The sequence below is a fragment of the Malus sylvestris genome, chromosome 7, assembly GCF_916048215.2.
Source record: "Malus sylvestris chromosome 7, drMalSylv7.2, whole genome shotgun sequence".
NCBI lineage: Eukaryota > Viridiplantae > Streptophyta > Magnoliopsida > Rosales > Rosaceae > Malus > Malus sylvestris.
The window spans coordinates 14,936,826-14,957,982 of NC_062266.1; the positions used below are offsets into that span (position 1 = coordinate 14,936,826).

Sequence of the window (21,157 nt, forward strand, 5' to 3'; positions counted from 1 at the left end):
TATTTAATATAACCATCATCTGACGGTCAAAATAATTCATATGAATAAATGTATTTAACAAAATCACTATCTAACCGTCGAAATAGTATTTGTACTAAATACATATTAGTATTGTAGCTAATTCTGTCAATGTCACGTAAATATGGGCTAAATTGGGAGAGCCGAAAAAGTTCGGCCTAACAAACAAAGTCCAATCCAGTTTTTCGGTTTACCAGACCAAACATAAGCCAATCCAATTTCTCAGTTTACGAAAAAATTTGGATTTGATTTTGTAGTTAACCAAAGTCAAATCCAAATTAGGTTTAAGTCATGACAATTTGACCAAAAGAAATAAAAAGTGATTATTACAACTTAAGAACTAAGTAAAATTTAAGATATCAAAGTTTTCCCATAACCTAATTCATCACCCAAAGATATTAAGAATGAAGACTTAAAATTTTTAGGGTTTATTTCTGTTTACTTTAACAAAAGATTCAAGAAATCAAGTGACAGCTTGATATTCTTTGTATCAGTTGAATCAAAGTAGCGTGTAGTGAAGGTGTTGGAATTTTATTTGTTATGACTTTGGGGTTAGGGTTTTGATGAACAAGTCATATTCCCCGTAATTTTTGAACGATTCCCTTGCAACTCGAGCTAAAACCATTAGCATGTCCATAATTAATTCCTAATATATGGCAGAGAAGGTTTCAGAAATATGGAGAGTGAAAGATGAGGCACAGAAGAGGAAGAAGTTCTATTACGCTACGGTGTATCTTATATTTATACATAGATTTTCGACCATTAGAGCTTGGTCATTGAATCCTTGACCAAGAGTGTAACGCCAGAAACCTTGGTGTATAAGATACCGAATACCAATCAATATACATGAAAAAAATATATATATACATACCTCAGTATGAAGTTAGATTTTTCCCATGCATATCACATTTGATTGGGTTCTGTAATTTCAATGAATGGTACAACAAACCTAAGGAGGAACATCATCAAACCACAAACCACCACATCAAAGTTTCATCTCCCTTATGTTACAGTTCCCAAATTGCCCACTACATATTTAGCACATACAATAAACATCATTCAGTCATATGCCATTCCCACTACTCCGCAACACCGCAACCCATAACCGCTCTTCCCAGTTCGCCTCTTGATAACGAGCCCTCTCTCTCTCTCTCTCTCTCTCTCTCTCTCTCTCTCTCTCTCTCTCTAACCGTTACACTTACAAGAAGACGCCCATGGGAACTAAAAGTTACGAGCCCCAGTTTGTCGCAAGCCAGTTGATTAGTTATAACTGCAAAGCATGCTGGTTGTGGATGTTCCTTCTCTCTATTGTTACAAGGAAAAGTGTTGTGACATGTCGAACATATTAGAACTCTTGGGAATCAAACTCTGGCTTAGATGGATACTCAAGACCCTGAAGTGCTGGTATCCGCCGCAAATCTTCATCCGAGTAAGCGGGGATGAACCAGTATCGTTTGTCTGTCCCAAACACCTGGTATGCAAATAGCAGCATTTCCAGTTGTATGAGTACACACTGACAATTACTACTACTATTAAAACCACGATCACAAAGATAATAGATTAAAGACAATTTCAAACAGTATTGTTCACGAAAAATATCCTGTCAGGAGTTCAAATCCGGGCAGGGTAAAACAGAAATTAGTTTAACTTGCCCATTGCTGGACTCAACCTACCCATGTACTAACATAACAATTGTTTTGAAAAAGACCTTGATGACCCTTTGTTTAATCGGGAAGTAAATTAGTTGAATAAAATGTAAGATGTAGTGCATATGCCATTACTATCAATGCTACACCGCATTATTCATGATATATCCACGTACCAAGGAAACTATCAGTATAATACTCTTCTAAGAGTATAAATAATCTGCAAACTAAGGGAAAACTTAGGGCCTGTTTGGTATTCAATTTGAATTCAACTTTTTTAACACAAAAACAGTTTTTGAATCTTAAGACGACAATTCTTGTTTGGTAGGACATTTTGAAAAACTGAACTCAAAACCAACTTGAAAATGTAGCTTACTTCATGAAAACATAAAAAGTCTGTTTTTAGAATTTTTAAGATTAAAAGCCCACTCTTCTTTCCTCCCTCTTCAGATCCTCTTTTCTCCATCCTCACTCTCTCTCCTATGTCTTCCCTCTCTCTCCTCTCTCTCCCCTCTCTCTCCCTTCTCTCTCCTCTCTTCCGATCACTCTTCTATCTTATCTCTCTTCCAATCTCCTCTCTCTCTCTCTCTCTCTCCCCCCTATCTTATCTCTCTTCCTCTCTCTCCCTGATCTGTTCCAATCTCTTCTCTCTCGCTCTGCTTACCATTTCGCCCTTTCTTCCAATTTTCTATGTCCCTCTCTAGGTCCTCTGCCTTGGGCACTAGTAGAAATGAGGAAATTGCCTACGTCAGCTCCAGCAGGAAGTCGCTGGCCTATTTTTTGTTAAATTGTTATAACTTGAAAACAAATTTGTCTCGTACCAAACAAGTTTTGGTACAAAAAACTGTTCTTAAGAGATGGTGTTAAGAAATATTTTTGAAAATTATGAATTTTTTTAGCAGGATACCAAACGGGCACTAATGAATTTACGCGTTTAGCTGTCTGTTGCAGAGAATTGTGTTCTGAGGCTTCAACAAAATGCCAAATAATTCCAGGCTCAATGATCTCTACTATTCTATACTATTATAGAACATCCAAAACTTTCATTCCTCCTGAAGCAAATGTTAACTTTGGAATTTTAACTTGTGAGTTCAAAACCAACTAAAAACGCAGCATGTTTTATTTTTAAAAGATGCACTTAAGAAAACAAAGGAAGTATAATGATGTATCGCAAATTTTACCAACCTGTTCAAAATTCTTTTTTCGACCAAGGTCATAGCGCCATTTAGTAGAGGTTTTCTTTTCATATGCCTGATCACAAAGAAAATTTCCATCAGCACGTAATTCCACACCGAAACTCCTTTCCCCTAGGGAAGGCCATTGTATTAAAACCCCAAACAGAAGATACTGAGCAATGGAGTTACTTATATGTTTGTACGAAAAAGCCTAATCTGTAAGTTACTAATATGGTGTGACTAGATTTTCCACATTGCTCATGGCCAAGTTTCTAAAAGGCGCTAGGCACTAGTTAGGTGGAGGGCAGGGGCCTAGGCAGTTTTTTAATTTTAATTAATTTATTATATAACATATAAGCAAATGTCTACTTATACTTACAAAAATACATAATTGCATTAGGATACATAAATTGCAAAATAGAATGACATAAATTATAAAGTACTAGAACATATTGAAAACATGGGGAACAAGCACATAATGATTGTTCATCCAAGTATCCAACAAGTCTCTTACAATTTATTTACAAAATAAAATGCAAAATGGAAGTAATCTATTATCTAAGTAAGAGTCGCGACCTAGGTGGATGGCTAGGCAGGCGCCCAGGCATGTCTAGGCACCCTTTCTTATTTTTTAAACCCCTAGGGATTAATCGTGACTGTGGCCAGCTACCTAGCGCCAACACTGCTCATGGCCCAAACATTAAAACAAAGGTGACATAATTTAAAATTGACAGATGTCAATCTATGGACCTCCAGCAAAATGTGATATTGGAATCAAGGAAAGCAGCATTCTCCTATAATAGAGGCCATGCAAGGAGCCTGAACTATATATCAAACGTCTAATCTTTCTATAAGAGCCTCACCTCATTGATATCGTTAAGATATAAGCACAAGGAAATCCCCAGTTAAATTGTGGACTGAAGCAAAATACATTACCTCAATGGTTGTGGTGTTCGCAGCCACCAATGATATATGCATGACCAGAAAACCCAAAACACTTAATGCAAACGCAAGATTCAAGACTGCGAAGAAAGAAACACTGTTCATTAGTTAAGCAGATACCAACCACTTTGTAGGTAATATCACTAAGAAATAGGTAAATTTAGATAATACCAAAAGCAAGAAAGGTAGTTGCAAGGGTGCTAGGTGTTCCAGGTATTTCTCCCTCGCTAAAGAACAAAATAAAATGTGGCAGCAAGGATAATGTTACAACACTTGTCTCGAGAAACGTGTAAAACTGCATTCAGATTATAAAAAAAAAAAGCCTGAAATTAGTCTAAACATAAAATTTATTCAATGGGAATTCTTATTAATTCAGAAACCCCACAAGTAGATTAGTTTAGCAAGGTAAAGTAAATCACATGGAAACATGCGCAAGAACTAGTTTCTGACAGAACAATCCAAACAATTTACCATCTAGCTGACCAACTAGTACTGACCCACAAACATGATTAAAACAAGTTATCCAGGGAATTTCCTAGAATATATATGCAATTACTACCAGTACCAACCAGACTGAGAACAAAAAACTTATTATCGAAACAAAGAGTAACTGCATTATTTAAGAAGACTGTAAAAGTTTCTTGAATTCTTAAAGCTCATGAATAAATTACAAATTTTTATTATCGAAACAAAGAGGGACTGCATTCAGATTTTCTACCACTCTAAAGCTTTTCACTAAAGTCACTGACCTACGCTACAGATTGTTAAAAGCAATAAATTCTCATGCATATCAGAAATTAGCATACTATAATGCTCCACACACATTATTATGTTCCTTCTTTAATAAATTACAGAATAGCAAGTATTTAGCATTGCCATGCGTCAAATCCTAAGGGTTTTGATTAGAAATTTTAAATGATATAATTTCCATATTGATATGGTATAAGTTAGTAAAGTAGGATAATCATACTATTTGTCTGTGTGTAATAACCCTAAACCATAAAGAAAACTGGATTTAGTTGCCACTCCCTGTCCATAGACTCAATAGGTCGTACCCAGTGCACAAGGCTCCCGTTTTGATTAGAGATTTTAAATGATATAATTTCCATATTGATATGGTATAAGTTAGTAAAGTAGGATAATCATACTATTTGTCTGTGTGTAATAACCCTAAACCATAAAGAAAACTGGATTTAGTTGCCACTGGTCCATAGACTCAATACAAACAAAAATTAAGTTCATCTGTTCAAATTATTTTCTTTGATCAAATTCTGTAACCATCAACTTAGCCTGCAGTCGAAGACCATTTCCTAATTTATGAAACAATATTCACAAGGTTATACTGTTTATAATCCAACAATTATTCCAAAAGTTATACTAGGGAGTTCCTTATTAAGAATATGGTCTTCATGGTGTGATGCATGTGGTCCTTTCAAAAACAATGGTGTGATGCATGTGGTATGAGTTATCTACCACAAGGAAAACACAGTTTACCCACCCTATGGTGGATTCAGAAGACCATAAGTGCTCATGTTAACATTCCATGAAATAATATGGTTCTAAAAGTCACTAGGCAGTAGTCAGGCAACAGGGACCCGACTCATCCCACCCAGTCACTCTTCCACCCAAACCTCGCAACATTTTCAAAGTGACAGAACCAGTCAGTGACCGCTTAACGCCTAGTCCCCCAACCCCCTTCCTCCCAAAAAAGTGGCCACCTAATAGCCTCGCCGATTTCCTAAACGATTTTGGGTTAGTAGTGGCGGTGCTCTGTCGCCGAGCGCCAAGGCGCCGCCTGAATTTTAAAGAACACTGGCTGCACATCAGAGTGGTCACCCAATTCTCTCTTTGGGAACAATGAAAACAAGCCCCAACACCCTTAACCTCTAATCAAAATAAAGTTATTGCAAATGCTCCCAACTAGAGCACATGACTTAAATGCAAATACCTTTATACTACCAGCATGACTATCCTAGATTCATAGTATCACTACTCATAATCATGTATAAGTCTCATAACTTCAGAGAATAAAGCTAAAATGCAATTTTGAATAATCCTTGGTAGTTGGAATAAAACATAAGTAAGGCATGTTAGAAGATTATGAAAATGAATTCCTCAGTAGTTGGAATAAAGTCTAACTCATTCAAACATAATCTCATGCTGAAAAGTATTTCAGCTTACACAGAAAACAAACTTACCAAGAAAAGAAGAAAATACTTGTAATTTAAGGCCCCAACACAATTAACAACCCATACACAATGGTGATCCATTTTCAGTACACACCGCCCACCTGAAAGTTGGAATAAAGAATTCATGCTCTGATTTAAAGACAAAAGAACGTAACAAAGCAAAATAAAATATCGCTAACATATCTTACTGAAAAAAAAACAAAAGAAAAAAAAATAAAACACTACAGATATGATGACTCACAAACTGAGCAATGATGGCAACGAGCTGGTTTCAACTGGTTGCACTTCCGGCAATACCGGATTCTCTGATTAGAGGGGTCAGGCTGCAAACCATTAAAATCCGACCCAGTCAATGGGTCAGCCTCCCCTCTCTCTTCATCCACAGCAGGCCTCCAATTAGGTGGCACACCCCCCGGATCCGTCAAAACAACAGAAAAGTAACTCCATAATAACATCACCAACTGCAACATTAAACAAGTTTCCAAGTTTTAGCTTAATTTACTCTAATACACTTAATCAGACACCACATCTTGACTGCTTTGAGCTAAACATTAATTAATACACACACCAATTAACCCCCGAGAGCTAAAGAATTTCTAGAAACTACAACCTCCAAGTAATTTCAAAGTTCTTGGAACATATAGCAAGAAAAATTAGCAGATTTTACAAATTTACTGCGAGCACAATAAACCCAATTTTCGAAACCAAAAGCCACAGATTCTAAAATCCAGAATCTCTAAACAGAAAACCCAACAACCCCACAAAAAAAAAAAAAAAATTGTTGAAAAAAATCCAAAATTTAATGGTTTTTCGAAGAACGCTTACCAAGCAATGAAATAAGATCAATACGGCAACAGCAATGAGAGAGTCAAGGCCGCCGTCGTACAAAGCCGGGCCGTAATTTGTCAAAACGACAGTGTAATATGTGACACCGACGACCCCAAGAACAAGGAGGATCATGACGGAGCCCAGACCTCGCAAAGCTGTGCAGAACTTGAACACGTTCCAAGCCATGGCGACTCCAGATCTATGCATAATATATCACTCAAAATTCAAAAGTACCGAAATTCATAAAGAATGATTCTTTTTCTCTGTTCGATCTAGCAGGAGTTGGGTGTGATCTAGGATTTATGATTCAGCAGGTGGTTTGGAGGCACAAGCTCAAAGAAATGCATAACAGTGTGGGAAACAGTAATTTGAAAAACAATAAATATTTTCTCTACTTTTGTTTGCAATTTTTTCAGATGTTTTGGAAGCGAAATTTAGGGAAGCAAAGGATTTAGAGGTGAGATTCCAGGTGGGGTGTGAAATTGAAATCCACGTTTCGGAGACAACGATGAGGTTTTTTCTTTTATATATTTCTTCTTTATTTTGGGCGAGACAAGATGAGCTTTTGACAAAACATACAAGAAAATAAGACTTTTTCTTCTAAAATTTTCCTTTTTTTTTTTGTTGGTATGATTTCTTTTTTCTTTTTTTTTTCTTAGCGTATGGTATAGTTTTTTAATTTTAAAAAACGGGACCAACTGGTGATGAAGGTGCGAACCAGAATCAGGAATCGAACTCAACACTTGTCTAAAATTTTAATGAGTCATTTTAGTTTCTTCTAGATCATATTGTGTGATTCACCAGCATCAGGAATCGAACTCAAGACGTGCCTAAAATTCGTCTCCATCCACCAGGGCCACCCGGTGATGGTTAACGTATGGTATGGTTTGGATTTAATGGTTTTTATATTTATTATTTTGGTAGATAGAATAGAAATCTTAGGCCAAGATTTTATTGTTTAAAGATTTACTCTAACAACTATAATCTATTCTTGAGGAGACAACAATAGTTTGGTAATTTGAGCAAAACGTTTTTCGTCATTATCCATAAATTTCGAAGGTGGTCATCAGTCTAGACCACTATTCTAAAAATTGGCTTAGGCGGCGCCTCTAGGTGTTGGATGGTGGAGGGCCGATGCAATTTAGGCCAAAACGTAGAGGAAAATTGAATAGGGGCTAGGCGAATTAGGCAATGGCTAGGCAACTTCTCCACACAGACACATTCTCTCTATCTCTTTCTCTCTTTCTTGCATCCGCTCGTGCCAACTCTAACTCTACATGCGTTGTCCCTTGCAGTTGTTGTCGCCTCGACTCTCGCGCACCATCATCTGGGCTCGTTATACATCATTCTCAAACTTTGCGAGAGGGTTTCCAATTTTTTGCTTTTTAGATTTTAATCTTTTATTTTCTTCATACTACAATTGAATAGTGTTGAATTCTAGATGTACAATTCCATTTTTATGTATTGATTCACTAAATCATTGAATAATTTGTACGGAATTATGATGTCAATTTTAGATTATGAATTATCGAATTATTGAATTTGGTTTTGTTTAGTCTATGATGATGCCCATACCATGATGGCTTAAGCTTAACTTTCCCAAATTCTCAATAAAGTATAGGTTTTTTAATACTGTAAATAGCACCTATTTTCATATTATATAATCAATTGAACTAAATCCACCTAAGCCCCACTTAGTCGCCTAAGTCTGCCACTCGACTAGCGCCTAGCGCCTATTAAAATCTTAGTCTAGAACAAATGTTTTATTCTCTGAATTCGCATGCTTTATTTCCAATTTTAAAAATTAATGCCCTTTAGTCTAAATTTATAGCATTGTATAATAAAATTCATGAATCTTTAATATTTTTGTGTAGGTTTTCATTATTACAATTTGAAAATTCATACTTAATAAGAAATTGACAAGTAGTACAAACTCCTTCACAAAGGATTTTTTTTTTATTTTGGGTTTTTGTCACAAATAGTCTTTGAAATTGACTCACACAATCCAGATGATCCCTGAACTTGAAAATCAATCAATATCATCCTTCCGTTTAAGTTCTGTTAAAAAAATATGTTACTACGCTTACGTGACACATTATGGGCCCCTCACTCCAATATTATAATAACATGTAGATTAGAAAAACAAAATTAATTTTTTAATTAAGCCTTAATTAAATAGAAAAAACAAAATGAAAAATTAAAAGAAAACCCGAATCCATTAAACAAAATTAATTTTTTAATTTAACCCTTGCACTTCTCCTTCGGTCCTACCGCTCGTCCTCTTCTCGTGTTCATCTTGCCATCAACAAAGACGATGCCCATAAAAAATTGAGCGATTCTAGCACCAATATCGTGAGGTTCGGCTTCAGGTATCCTTCCCCGATTGCGAAAGACAATAGGGGATGATTGCTCGACGATGGCGGCAACGAAGGTGGAGACGAACGAGGGGAAGATGGATGCGGTCGGGGAGATAGGGTTGGGAGTCGGAGCCTCCTAGGTGTGCTGGTGGCTGAGAGAACGATGAAGATGACTGTTGTTAATGGCAAAGCCAGGAATTGACCGGGGGGGAGGGGAGGGGCGAAGTTAAAAGATTGCAAGGTTCTAAAGAATAACAACAACCAAATCATTTTATATAGTAATGTCTTCCATAATTTATCAATACAAACAAATTACAATTGTTGCCGACGAGGTTTCATATCGTCAAAACGTCGCATAATAGGCTCATTACCAATAAAAGCAAATACATCTCTCTCAATGTAAACAAGCATGCTATCACTCAACCATTGATCTCTCATTTTGTTACGCAATGGTGTTTTCACAATCTTCATAGCAGAAAAAGCTCTCTCCACCGAAGCAGTTGCAACCGGTAACACCAAAGCCAATATAAGAAGCTTATACACTAACATATAGCTTGCACACTTCCCGGTCTTCACCAACTCCTTTGCAAGATTACCAATTCCTCTTAATGATGAAAACTCACTATGCATCTTCATATCATGAATGTAATTGTCAAGTTGAATTGGAAGATTCATGATGTCCATACGATCAAAATCTTGAGGATAAAGTTGGGCTAGACGAACAATTTTTGCTTTGTCAAAAGACTCAAAATTATTCACCGGACTCAAATAAAGGTATGACGTGTTTGAGTCCGATGAATAATTTTGCATCTTTTGACAAAGCAAAAATTGTTCGTCTAGCCCAACTTTATCCTCAAGATTTTGATCGTATAGACCTCATGAATCTTCCAATTCAACTTGACAATTACATTCATGATATGAAGATGCATAGTGAGTTTTCATCATTGTGAGGAATTGGTGATCTTGCAAAGGAGTTGGTGAAGACCAAGAGGTGTGCAAGCTATATGTGAGTGTATAAGCTTTTTACATTGGCATTGGTGTTACCGGTTGCAATTGCTTCGGTGAAGAGAGCTTTTTCTGCTTTGAAGATTGTGAAAAAACCATTGCGTAACAAAATGAGAGATCAATGGTTGAGTGACAGCATACTTGTTTACTTTGAGAGAGATGTATATGCTTTTATTGATAATGAGCTTATTATGGGACGTTTTCACGATATGAAACCTCACAGGCAACAATTGTAATTTGTTTGTATTGATAAATTATGGAAGACATTACTATATAAAAGGATTTGGTTATTGCTATTCTTTTGAACCTTGCAATCTTTTAACTTTGCCACTCCCCCTCGTCAATTCTTGGCTTCGCCACTGTCTGTGTGCTTTCGGGAATCTAGGGTTTTTGAAGACACATAAAGACTAAAAGCAAAAATATATGAGTTGAGATGAGAAGTCGAATCAATTACCCAAAATAATAAATGACAACCAAGGAAGAAGAGATTGATTAAGGTTGCTGGAGAAGAAAGGTTGCTGGGTAGCAGCAATCCCAAGTCTCTGTTTCAACTTTTTAAATTAAAAATAAGTATAAAATGAATTTCTCTAATACACTTGGCATCATAGTTTTGGAGTAGGGACCCATAATGTGCCACGTCAACGCATTAACAGATTTTTTAACGGAATACTAACGGAATGACAACATTAATTTCCACCACTCATTTTCAGGGATGACATTGATCAATTTCAGGGACCATTTATGATAAAGACCTTTTTTTTTAACAAACGATATTATCTACACTAAGAGGAAGATGGGTTGACTTAGCCTTACAATAAACTAGCAATAATGTGATTCAAATTCGCCTTTGGCGAGAATCAAACCTAAGACCTCTCATTTATAAGTGAAGATGAATATTACTAGACCATATTACTAAGTGGCGCACAAAGGATTCTTTTAAACAAATAAAAATACAATATTATTTTTTTGGAAGGAATCGAACACCCAACCAAGAATTAATTTGTAAAAATTTGAAATGTAATAAAAACTTATTAATAAACCTTTTTCATAAAGTAAGGCTCTAATAGCGAACCAACAAAACTAAATATAACTTATAAAAACCCAAAAACCTCATTTATGAAGAAAAATGTCTCATATATTGTGAAATTGAAGATATGTGTGCAGTGAAATAAATGAAATAGACACAATATTTACGAGGTTCAGCAAGTGTGCCTACGTCCTCGGGACAGCAGTAGTATTTTTTTTATTATCTAAAATATATAAGAGGAGTATAATGATAACTCTCACTATTTTCTCTTATCTCTCTAGCCCAGCTCACTGTTATTTTATTCTGCATCTCTCTTCTTTATTTCCTTCATTTCCTCTTTTTTTTCTCTTCTTTCTTCTTTTCTCCGTTGCTTTCTCCTTCTCTCCCTCCTTTTTATAGAGATTTTCATCTGACAAAATATTGTAGCAACACTATTCATTTTACAAAATTTCTTCAAATGAATAATGAAATTACTATGCATGAATTGTAATCTCTCTGATTTTTCTTTAAACGAATAGTAAAAAACTATTCATGTGGGCCATCCACATACTATATTATAATACTCCCCCTTGGATGACCATATGTCAATATCAGTTGCCTCGTTAAAACCTTGATTTATTTTGGATGCTCTCTCTGATGAGTATCTCCCCTTGATTTCGAATTCTTCAATCTCACTGATTACAAAGTTGATGTAATTTGATACCATGCATGATAGTTGAAGTGTTTGCTACTGAAGGTCGATCACATGCGCTCCAAATTTTAATGGGTCACGGGTTTTAACCAAACACATGTATTTCTAAGAGATATGAAAATGTTGCAATGAATGGTTGCTTTCTTGATCATTGTAGGATCAATCTATTCCATTTGTACATACAAATCCTTTTTAGTGAGCGATATGTATGCATGCTAGAATATATTTAGATTTTGCTTGCCCAATAAGACCATGGCTTTTGGTGAGTTTTTTGGAATAGAACAAGCACATGTCTATAATTTCCTGGAGATATCAATAGATAAACTTTACTTCATTCTAATACTCATATGTTGGTATTGTGCTTCACAGGAAGTGTAACGTCTAAGTCAGTGTATTATGCTACATACATTAAGGAACATACTTCACTAAAATGTGGAACTGTTCATCTTCATGTATCCTCTAATAGATCATGTTTTCATAAAAGAAAATCTGAGGAAAAAAAAAATTTGGTGAGAAAAATGAAGTATAAATGTAAACAACAATCGACGGTTAAATTTTGATCTATGATTTATAGATTATAGTAGTGAAGCCATTCACGAAAGTTGTAAAACTTGTCATTACGAGCGTTTATATATTTTTTCTATATTTTTCACACTTCTACATTAATTTAAAAACTATTAAAGACTTTACTTAAACAATAGTCATAGAATAAATGAGAAGAGAGTGCTAATGTAGAAAGCCTCACTGAAAATATCATCAATATAATTCTTGAAGACAATATATTAGGCCATGGTGATTGATGAAAATTGAAGAGTTTGATTGTAAGAAAATGTGCAAGGTTCCAAACCTTGAAACATAACTCCCTTAATTTTGCAAATCTTTTGAACATTTGATATTTTGTAATGTTCTAATGTTTTATTTTTATTTTTTATTATGCTCTTATTTTGGGTATGTAAATATGTAATACTTGAAAAACAAATGTTTTTTTATGTTTTGAATGTGATAATATGGTATGTATATACTTATTTAGTATTATGTTTTTTATTTGATTATTTATTGGTTTAAAATAGATTTTCCTTAACGGGTAACGTGTCGGGTCATATTACCTGTTAATATTATCGGGTCGGGTCATTTTATCTGTTTATTTTAACGGATGTTATATGACACGATCCTTTAAGATATCAAGTATGATACGAAAACGACACGAACACGACACGAATGCCTTGGGTTTTTTTTGTTCGCCCTTGCCTTAGTTTACAAAATGGGAAAGTAAACCCCCAATTGACCACAGACCATACACCATTATGTACCAATGCCCACGTGCAACCGAAAAAGTACCAAGCCCATTGGCCGCCCTCCAATAGTGAATTAGATCATCCGAGTTGAGAATCGGCCCTAGGTGATGTCACAGATATTGAGTGGTCTTCTGTCCCCTACTGTGTGCTTGTCTTCTATAGCAGAACAATTTTCTGCAAAGAATAATTTGTAATATATGCGGCATTTTCATAAGCATATAACTGCCTGCATACAAATGGAGCTTTCACATGAACTCAAGTAATAAGGCAGGCTTTTGTGTAAAGCAATTGAGTCTGTAAGAAGAGAGAAATGGAGAAAGCTGGTCCAGTTTATGTAACAGGTGGAACTGGATTTGTTGCTTCATGGTTAGTTATGCGGCTTCTGCAACATGGTTATACCGTTGGAGCAACTGTCAGACCTGACCCAGGTAAACTAAGTACACATACCAATTCATCTCACTGGATCTTTAATTTCCTCCCCAAGCAAAAGAATTATACCTATTACTAGAGTCGCCAAGTTTTTTTGTAAGTTTTAGTTACCAAATAACTTGGACCTAACATGTAAGTTTCTTACTTGTCAGAAATGATTGAGGTACAGATAAAAATTGGCATCTAACCCAGAATATAAGCCTAAATAACAGTCATTTTGCTTGTTTATGTGGCGAGTGTAAGTGAGAAAAAAGTTGAAATTATGTTATATAGCTCATGGTTCGAACTCAAGAGCGAACCCAACATATAATCACTAGGGCACCCCAACTGAATTATGGAAGAAGAGGAATGAAAGGGGGCAACATAAATTTGTTAACAACATATGTTGTCACTGTTGGTTATTTTAATTATTTTAATAATATTTTATTTTAAAGATTCAAAACTTATTATTATTTTATTTTATTTATTTATAATATTTAAGATTTGTGTTTTACTTGAAAAGTCATATTCCTTTTTAAAAGGGTATGAGGAGTTCTTTAAATATGAAACCTCAGACAGAAAAAAAAAACACGCTAAACTCTTCTGTCTCTCTCAATTCTCACATCTCTCTCAGTCTATTTACATTCCTACTTCATAATTCTTGGGCAATTGATCACTACTGGGCAATCCCGTTTGCCGTTGACGTGCATATCGGATCAGACATCCTGTGAGGCTTTGGGTTGTATCTTGGAGTTGTAGGCACCGCCATAACCTGCACGTAGGGAGGCGTCTACGGCTTTAGAGCAGCGACATCACGCCTCTCTTTGGTTCACAGGCCAGATTTTCTTATTCCTTTTTCCCAATTTAAATTTCATAAGTTTGATAGTGATTATACATTTGATTTGATATATTTGATCATATAAATAATTGGTATTTTTCTGCAATATATTTCTCAATCTAAAGCCGTATAGTGTGATAATATAATTGCATACTGTATAATCTGTTTTATAGTACCTTGAAAGCGATCAGAATTGAAAACTAGAATTGCAGTTTTTCCTATGTTGAAAGTGGGATTTTAGGGCTTTGTCATTGAATTTTTTGGGAAGGCGAACCTAGCCCTTCGTTTGCGTCTGACTCTGTGCAATTTTTATTTTAATTAATTAATTTATTTAATTCTAATTTTATTTTTATTATTATTTTATTTTATTTAGTACCAAATAATTATTAAAAGCCAAGATCACATTCATTGCATCGTTGAAACCCATGCATCTTTGAAAACCCTAATAATTAACTACAATTAATTATTAAATATTAAACAGTCATCAATTTACAGTACAATTGAATAATTTTGGAAAAGCCGTGATTTGACTAGAATTGCATACTGACATTTGTTGGTTGTTTTATGCTTTTATTAAATCTGAACGGGATTATTACAATTTGACTACATTTGCATACTGATATTTGTGAATTGTTTCATGCTTTAATTAAATCTGTGCATGATTAATTGATATGTGATTATTAAACAGTAGTATAGTTCATACTATATGTGTTGAAACCTTTGAGTGACAAACTTCTTTTAATTTCTACAATGTTGTAGCAATCTTGTTTCTCTCTCACTTATTACTAGTCAATATTACATAACAAATGGCAAGTCTAGAAGAAGCCAATAGTGTTAAGCCTGAAAATTTTAGTGGCCATAATTTTCGTAGGTGGCAAAAACAAGTGAAATATTGGTTTCCTGTCTTAGGACTTGCATCCGCACTTGAAGAAACTCAATCAAACAAAGATTCCTTTTCTAAAGAGTCATCTTCTAAACTAACCCCTGAACTCATAGAATACCATTGTCACAATAGAATCTTAAGTGCCCTTTCTAATCATCTCTATGATATGTATCATGCTACTACATCCACCGCCAAAGAACTTTGGGAAACGTTAGAAGCGGCATATGGAATTTTAGATGCTGGGATGGATAGGTTCACGGCCTCAAACTTTAATGATTATAAGATGGTTAACAATAAGTATGTGGGGGAACAAATACATGAGTATCAAGAGCTATTAAGAGGTGTTGACAAGAAAGGAATGAAGTTCAGTGAGAACTTTAAAGTCTCCTGCCTTATTGATAAATTGCCTCAATCTTGGAATGACTTTGCTAGAACCTTAAGGCATAGACAAGGAGAATTAACTTTGGTTCAAGTCATAAATTCAATTAGAATTGAAGAGAAACATAGCTCAAGCCAAAAGAAGAAAACCAAAAAGCAAACAACTGTAAACTTAGTTGAGAATGACACCAACAAATTTGGGAAAAACAAAAACAAGTTCACCATAAATGATAAGAAGAATTTCAAACCTAGAAGAACAAATCTTAAATTCAAATCACCCAACCAAAATAAGAATTTTCACAAGACTAAGGATCAAGGGAGAGAGAAGGGGGTTTGCTTCATTTGCTGAAGAACCAATCATAAGGCTAAGGATTGCTTCTACAAGAAGACTGAGGAGAACAAGTATATGTCAAATCATAATGGTCCAAAAGCCCAAGTGAATATGCTGATGGAGCGACAATCTTCTTAAACACATTTTAAGTATGATTCATTTGTCAATTTTACTTATGAAAATAAGGATTGGTGGGTATATTCTGGAGCTAACGTACATGTCTGTTTTGATCGTGAATTTTTTAAAACCTATCAGAAATCAGGTGGAGGACGTGTAACTCTAGGAAATGACTCAATGTCGCAAGTGCTTGGAATTGGAGACATTGAACTAAAGATGACATCTGGTAAGGTCTTAACTTTGAAGGACGTGCGACATGCACTTGATATTAGAAGAAATTTAATTAGTGGATCATGCTTAGTAAAGCAAGGCTACAAAGTTGTAATGGAATCAAATAAGGTTGTAATAACCAAGAATAATATATTTATTGGAAAAGGTTTTATCAATGAAGGATTATTTAAGTTAAGTGTTTCTTCCGAGTGCAATAATATTCCAAAAGTTCTTAATGTTGAATCTAGTAATGTTTGGCATGGACGTTTGGGACATGTAAACTTGTTCAAAATTAAGAAAATGATGGATTTGGATCTAGTCCCAAAGTCAAACATGAATCTCAAGCATAAGTGTGAAATTTGTGTACAAGCAAAACAACCCAAGAAACCTTTTAAGTCCGTCGAAAGAAATACCCAAATTTTAGAGCTTATACATAGTGATGTTTATGACTCAAATAGATTACCTACTAGAGCTGGTGTTTAGGCCTAAAATTACACAGTCGGCTCGAGTGATCGAAGTCGTTGAGCGTTACAGATTTTCTTCCATGTGTGATGCATATGCATGTGGGTGAGGGACTTTCCATGCAATTTGTGTATGCGTGGAGTGATCAGCACAAAGATATGTAAAAGGATTAGCATGTTCTGCATGGATGAGAATGGATCAAGTTGGAACTTGACCAAGCAAAAAGATAGTGATAATTACCATCGAAAAGTGATAAATGCCATCTGAAAGGAGATATAATTTGAAATGGATATGGTTTCTTGGGGCATGCAAAAGATAAGAGATGGTAAAGAATAAAATAATATTCTTTTGTTTTCCTACATGGTCAAAACAACAATGTGCATTGAATGTTGACAATAATCTAGCCAAAGCAAGATTGTTAGATAAATCGTTGAAACCCAAATTTGGTGGAAGGTCAGGTTTTCAAGATTACAGCGAGTTTTGATTAATGTGATAAGGTGTAGGGTTAGCAACAGATAAAGACTCAGAGTCACGGTGCAATTAGGATTGGTTTCTGCGACTTAGGCACACACATTTCTATAAATACCAAGCGGCAGACAACTAAAAAGGGACTTCCAATTCAACACACAACTGCCCTGCGCAAACTCTCTCAACAACTTTGAGATTTTTTATTTTCTCTTTTCGCTGACACATCTTTCGTTGGCATCAACAACATTGTGAAAGCAACCGGTGATATCTTCAGTCGGCATAGATAGCTCTGTCACCGTAGAATCAACTGATCTCGCAGCATCTTTCGTTGGCATCAACAGCACTGCGGCGAGGGCGGTTAGTTACCTATCCAAGTCTCGGTCGAAAAGGATTTTCGAATCCTTATTGGTCGAGGTCATCTCATTAGCCTTTTTCGGCAAAGTGAGGTTTTACAAGTTACTACATTCGGCACATTGAAAGCCGAATTTGATATTGAACTTCGCTAAGTTAGCAACCTTGTCTTCAGGCTCTAGAACCCGAAGGCCGAGACAAGTTCCTTCCTCGGCCGCAGTCGCGAGATTCAGAAGTTAGCAGCGCACCCAACGCAATATCAACAAATTTTACTCCTCGATCGAGCTTGGCCGACGAGTTGGCACGCCCCGCATACAACCGAATGACGTAGTTAACTTACTAATTACTCGGCCTGCGCGCCACGTAGGCTTGGTAGTTTTTAGGATCAACATTTTGGCACACCCGGTGGGACCCAATGCTAAAACTACGAAGTTCACATGATCTATCTTGATCAGGCTTCAAAGGATGAGTGTCATCGCCTATTAAAGAAGCAAAAACAACTTCTCGAGAGATTGGGAAGAATTTCTGAAAGGCAAGAGGTTGGGGGGAAAATTTCCACTCCGGCCACAACCAATATTCGGCCTAAGAAAATTGTTAATTTGGCCGAAGAACAAAGGGCACCTATTTTTTCGGTCGAGACTGGAAGTGTGGTAGGCCTAGAAGAAAATGTTCAAGTTTCTGAGCCACAAATTGACTCAGAAAATGAGTCGTCAGAGGAGTGCTCCAATGACGAACAAGGCCGCAACATTGGCTTAGCCCAAGAAACCACGACAATTGATATGATTATTGGCGATAAAGCCGACATGGAGAAATCTTGTTCGGCTAAGATGTTTGAATTAAAAGCCGAAATTATTATGCCCGGGGGGCATAGTAATTGTTCAATACATTCGGCAGCCGATGATAAAAAATATTTCGCCAAGTCAAAAATATTTGGAGGAAAATCTTTATTCGGCCTAGAGCGAAATCAATGTGAAGATTTTGTTAGTACAAGATCTCAACTTGGAATAAAGTATCGTTGGCCTCCTCCTAACTATGGTTCGGCCACTTTTCTTTTCATTTGTTAAATATATATACATGTTATTTTCTTAAACATACAACTATGCAAGCCGATGCATAAGAAAATAAGGGGGCAACAACATTCTGGCCCAATAAAAAATTTGGTCGAATACACTTGTTTGACTATTTTGGCCGAATGCATTTATTTGTGAACTTTGCTTACAAAAGCCTCGGCCTCAGCCCCATAACGAAACAAAGCCTCGGTCAAAACATATATATATATATATGTATGTATGTATGTAAAAACAAAAAAGAAAAAAAAAGAACCACCTTTTGGCCGAATTGTCATGGATATATATATATATATATATATATATATATATATATCACGTTGGGATACCATTATTGAATTTTAAATGCCGAGGCATGGATAGCTGAATGACAAGCTATCCACATGTAATTGTTTCTTGAAGACAAGCAGGCTACTTGGTGGTAGGCCTTCGACTTTGACCCCGGCAGGCCTTCAACCCCACTTGGTTTTTCTCAGCCTTGACCCTATTTGTTTTTCCTCGGCACAGCAGCAGCGCCATCATGCTTCTTTCATGATTGTTGACACTCGGGTCGTCGAAGATGGAGATGATAAGCTGCTCGTGCTTAACTTTAAAGGTTAAGTGCAGCTGCTGCTGCTGCTCAAAACAGTCTCTTCTCTGATGATAAGCTTGATGTTTGATTTGATGAGTGTTTATTGATCTCAACAGTATTTTTGGCATCTTTTTGAATGATGGAAGACAATACCCTTCTGGTATGGTTCCGCCAATTTATCAAATATATATATACATATGTTACATGTATGCCAACGTTTGCCGAGCTCGGCGAGAATGCGTTGGTGCTTGGCAATGAAATCATAGGGTTAAGGATATTAACCCATTCGGCCGGTTCAGAAAGAGATGTATATGGCAACCTTATGCAATCACATTGGAATCTCGGCCAACTCGTCGACCTCGGCCCAATTTCAGCATAAATGTAAATTGTTCTCAATATAGGTGGCAGGCCGAGCTACCAGGAATGGTCGCATCAAATAAGTTGTTCACCTGCCACTTACTCCTCTGTTAGGCGAAATGATTAGTTATCGATTCAGCAGAAGTACTCAATGGTGGGCCGGTGGCCAAGTTCAAATGTAAAATGCCTAGTTTCCTTAACCATTCGGCTTACGAATCGAAGCTCAAGAAAACTGGGGGGCAATGTTTGGGCCTAAAATTACACAATCAGCTCGAGTGATCGAAGTCGTTGAGCGTTACAGATTTTCTTCCATGCGTGATGCATAAGCGTGTGGGTGAGGGACTTTCCAAGCAATTTGTGTATGCGTGGAGTGATCAGTACAAAGATATGTAAAAGGATTAGCATGTTCTGCATGGATGAGAATGGATCAAGTTGGAACTTGACCAAGCAAAAAGATAGTGATAATTACCATCGAAAAGTGATAAGTGCCATCTGAAAGGAGATATAATTTGAAATGGATATGGTCTCTTGGGGCATGCAAAAGATAAGAGATGGTAAAGAATAAAATAATATTCTTTTGTTTTCCTACATGGTCAAAACAACAATGTGCATTAAATGTTGCCAATAATCTAGCCAAAGCAAGATTGTCAGATAAATCTTTGAAAGCCAAATTTGGTGGAAGGTCAGGTTTTCAAGATTACATCGGATTTTGATTGATGTGATAGGGTTAGCAACAAATAAAGACTCAGAGTCACGGTGCAATTATGATTGGTTTTTGCGACTTAGGCACACACATTTCTATAAATACCAAGCGGCAGACAACTAAAAAGGGACCTCCAATTCAACACACAACTGCCTGCGCAAACTCTCTTAACAACTTTGAGATTTTTTATTTTCTCTTTTCGCTAACACATCTTTCGTTGGCATCAACAACACTGTGAAAGCAACCGGTGATATCTTCAGTCGGCATAGATAGCTCTGTCACCGTAGAATCAACCGATCTCGCAGCATCTTCCGTTGGCATCAATAACACTACGGCGAGGGCAGTTGGTTACCTATCCAAGTCTCGGTCGAAAGGATTTCTGAATCCTTATTGGTCAAGGTCATCTCATTAGCCTTTTTCGGCAAAGTGAGGTGTTACAAGTTACTACATTCGGCACATTGAAAGCCGAATTTGATATTGAACTTCGCTAAGTTAGCAGCCTTGTCTTCAGGCTCTAGAACCCGAAGGCCGAGACAAGTTCCTTCCTCGGCCGCAATCGCGAGATTCAGAAGTTAGCAGCGCACCCAACGCAATATCAACAAATTTTACTCCTCGGCCGAGCTCGGCTGACGAGTTGGCACGCCCCGCATACAACCGAAGGACGTAGTTAACTTACTAATTACTCGGCCTGCGCGCCACGTAGGCTTGGTAGTTTTTAGGGTCAACAGCTGGTAATAAGTATTTTGTCACATTTATAGATGATTGTTCGAAGTATTGTTATATTTGATAAAGACTAAGGATGAAGTATTTGGTAAATTCAAGATTTACAAAATAGAAGTG

At 36.3% G+C, this 21,157-nt stretch overlaps 1 protein-coding gene across 1 annotated transcript; it reads right to left on the reverse strand.

Annotated features, from left to right (window-relative positions):
* Window positions 1–861: 861 nt before the first annotated feature.
* LOC126629504 (probable protein S-acyltransferase 14) lies at window positions 862–7,362 on the reverse strand. The gene is made up of 7 exons (XM_050299565.1): window positions 6,796–7,362; window positions 6,212–6,431; window positions 5,980–6,071; window positions 3,953–4,076; window positions 3,776–3,861; window positions 2,850–2,915; window positions 862–1,489 (listed from the first exon to the last, which is right to left on the reverse strand). Exons 1-7 carry the CDS (start codon window positions 7,003–7,005, stop codon window positions 1,364–1,366), a joined length of 924 nt encoding a protein of 307 aa, XP_050155522.1. The 5' UTR covers window positions 7,006–7,362; the 3' UTR covers window positions 862–1,363.
* Between the last annotated feature and the right edge of the window lie 13,795 nt (window positions 7,363–21,157).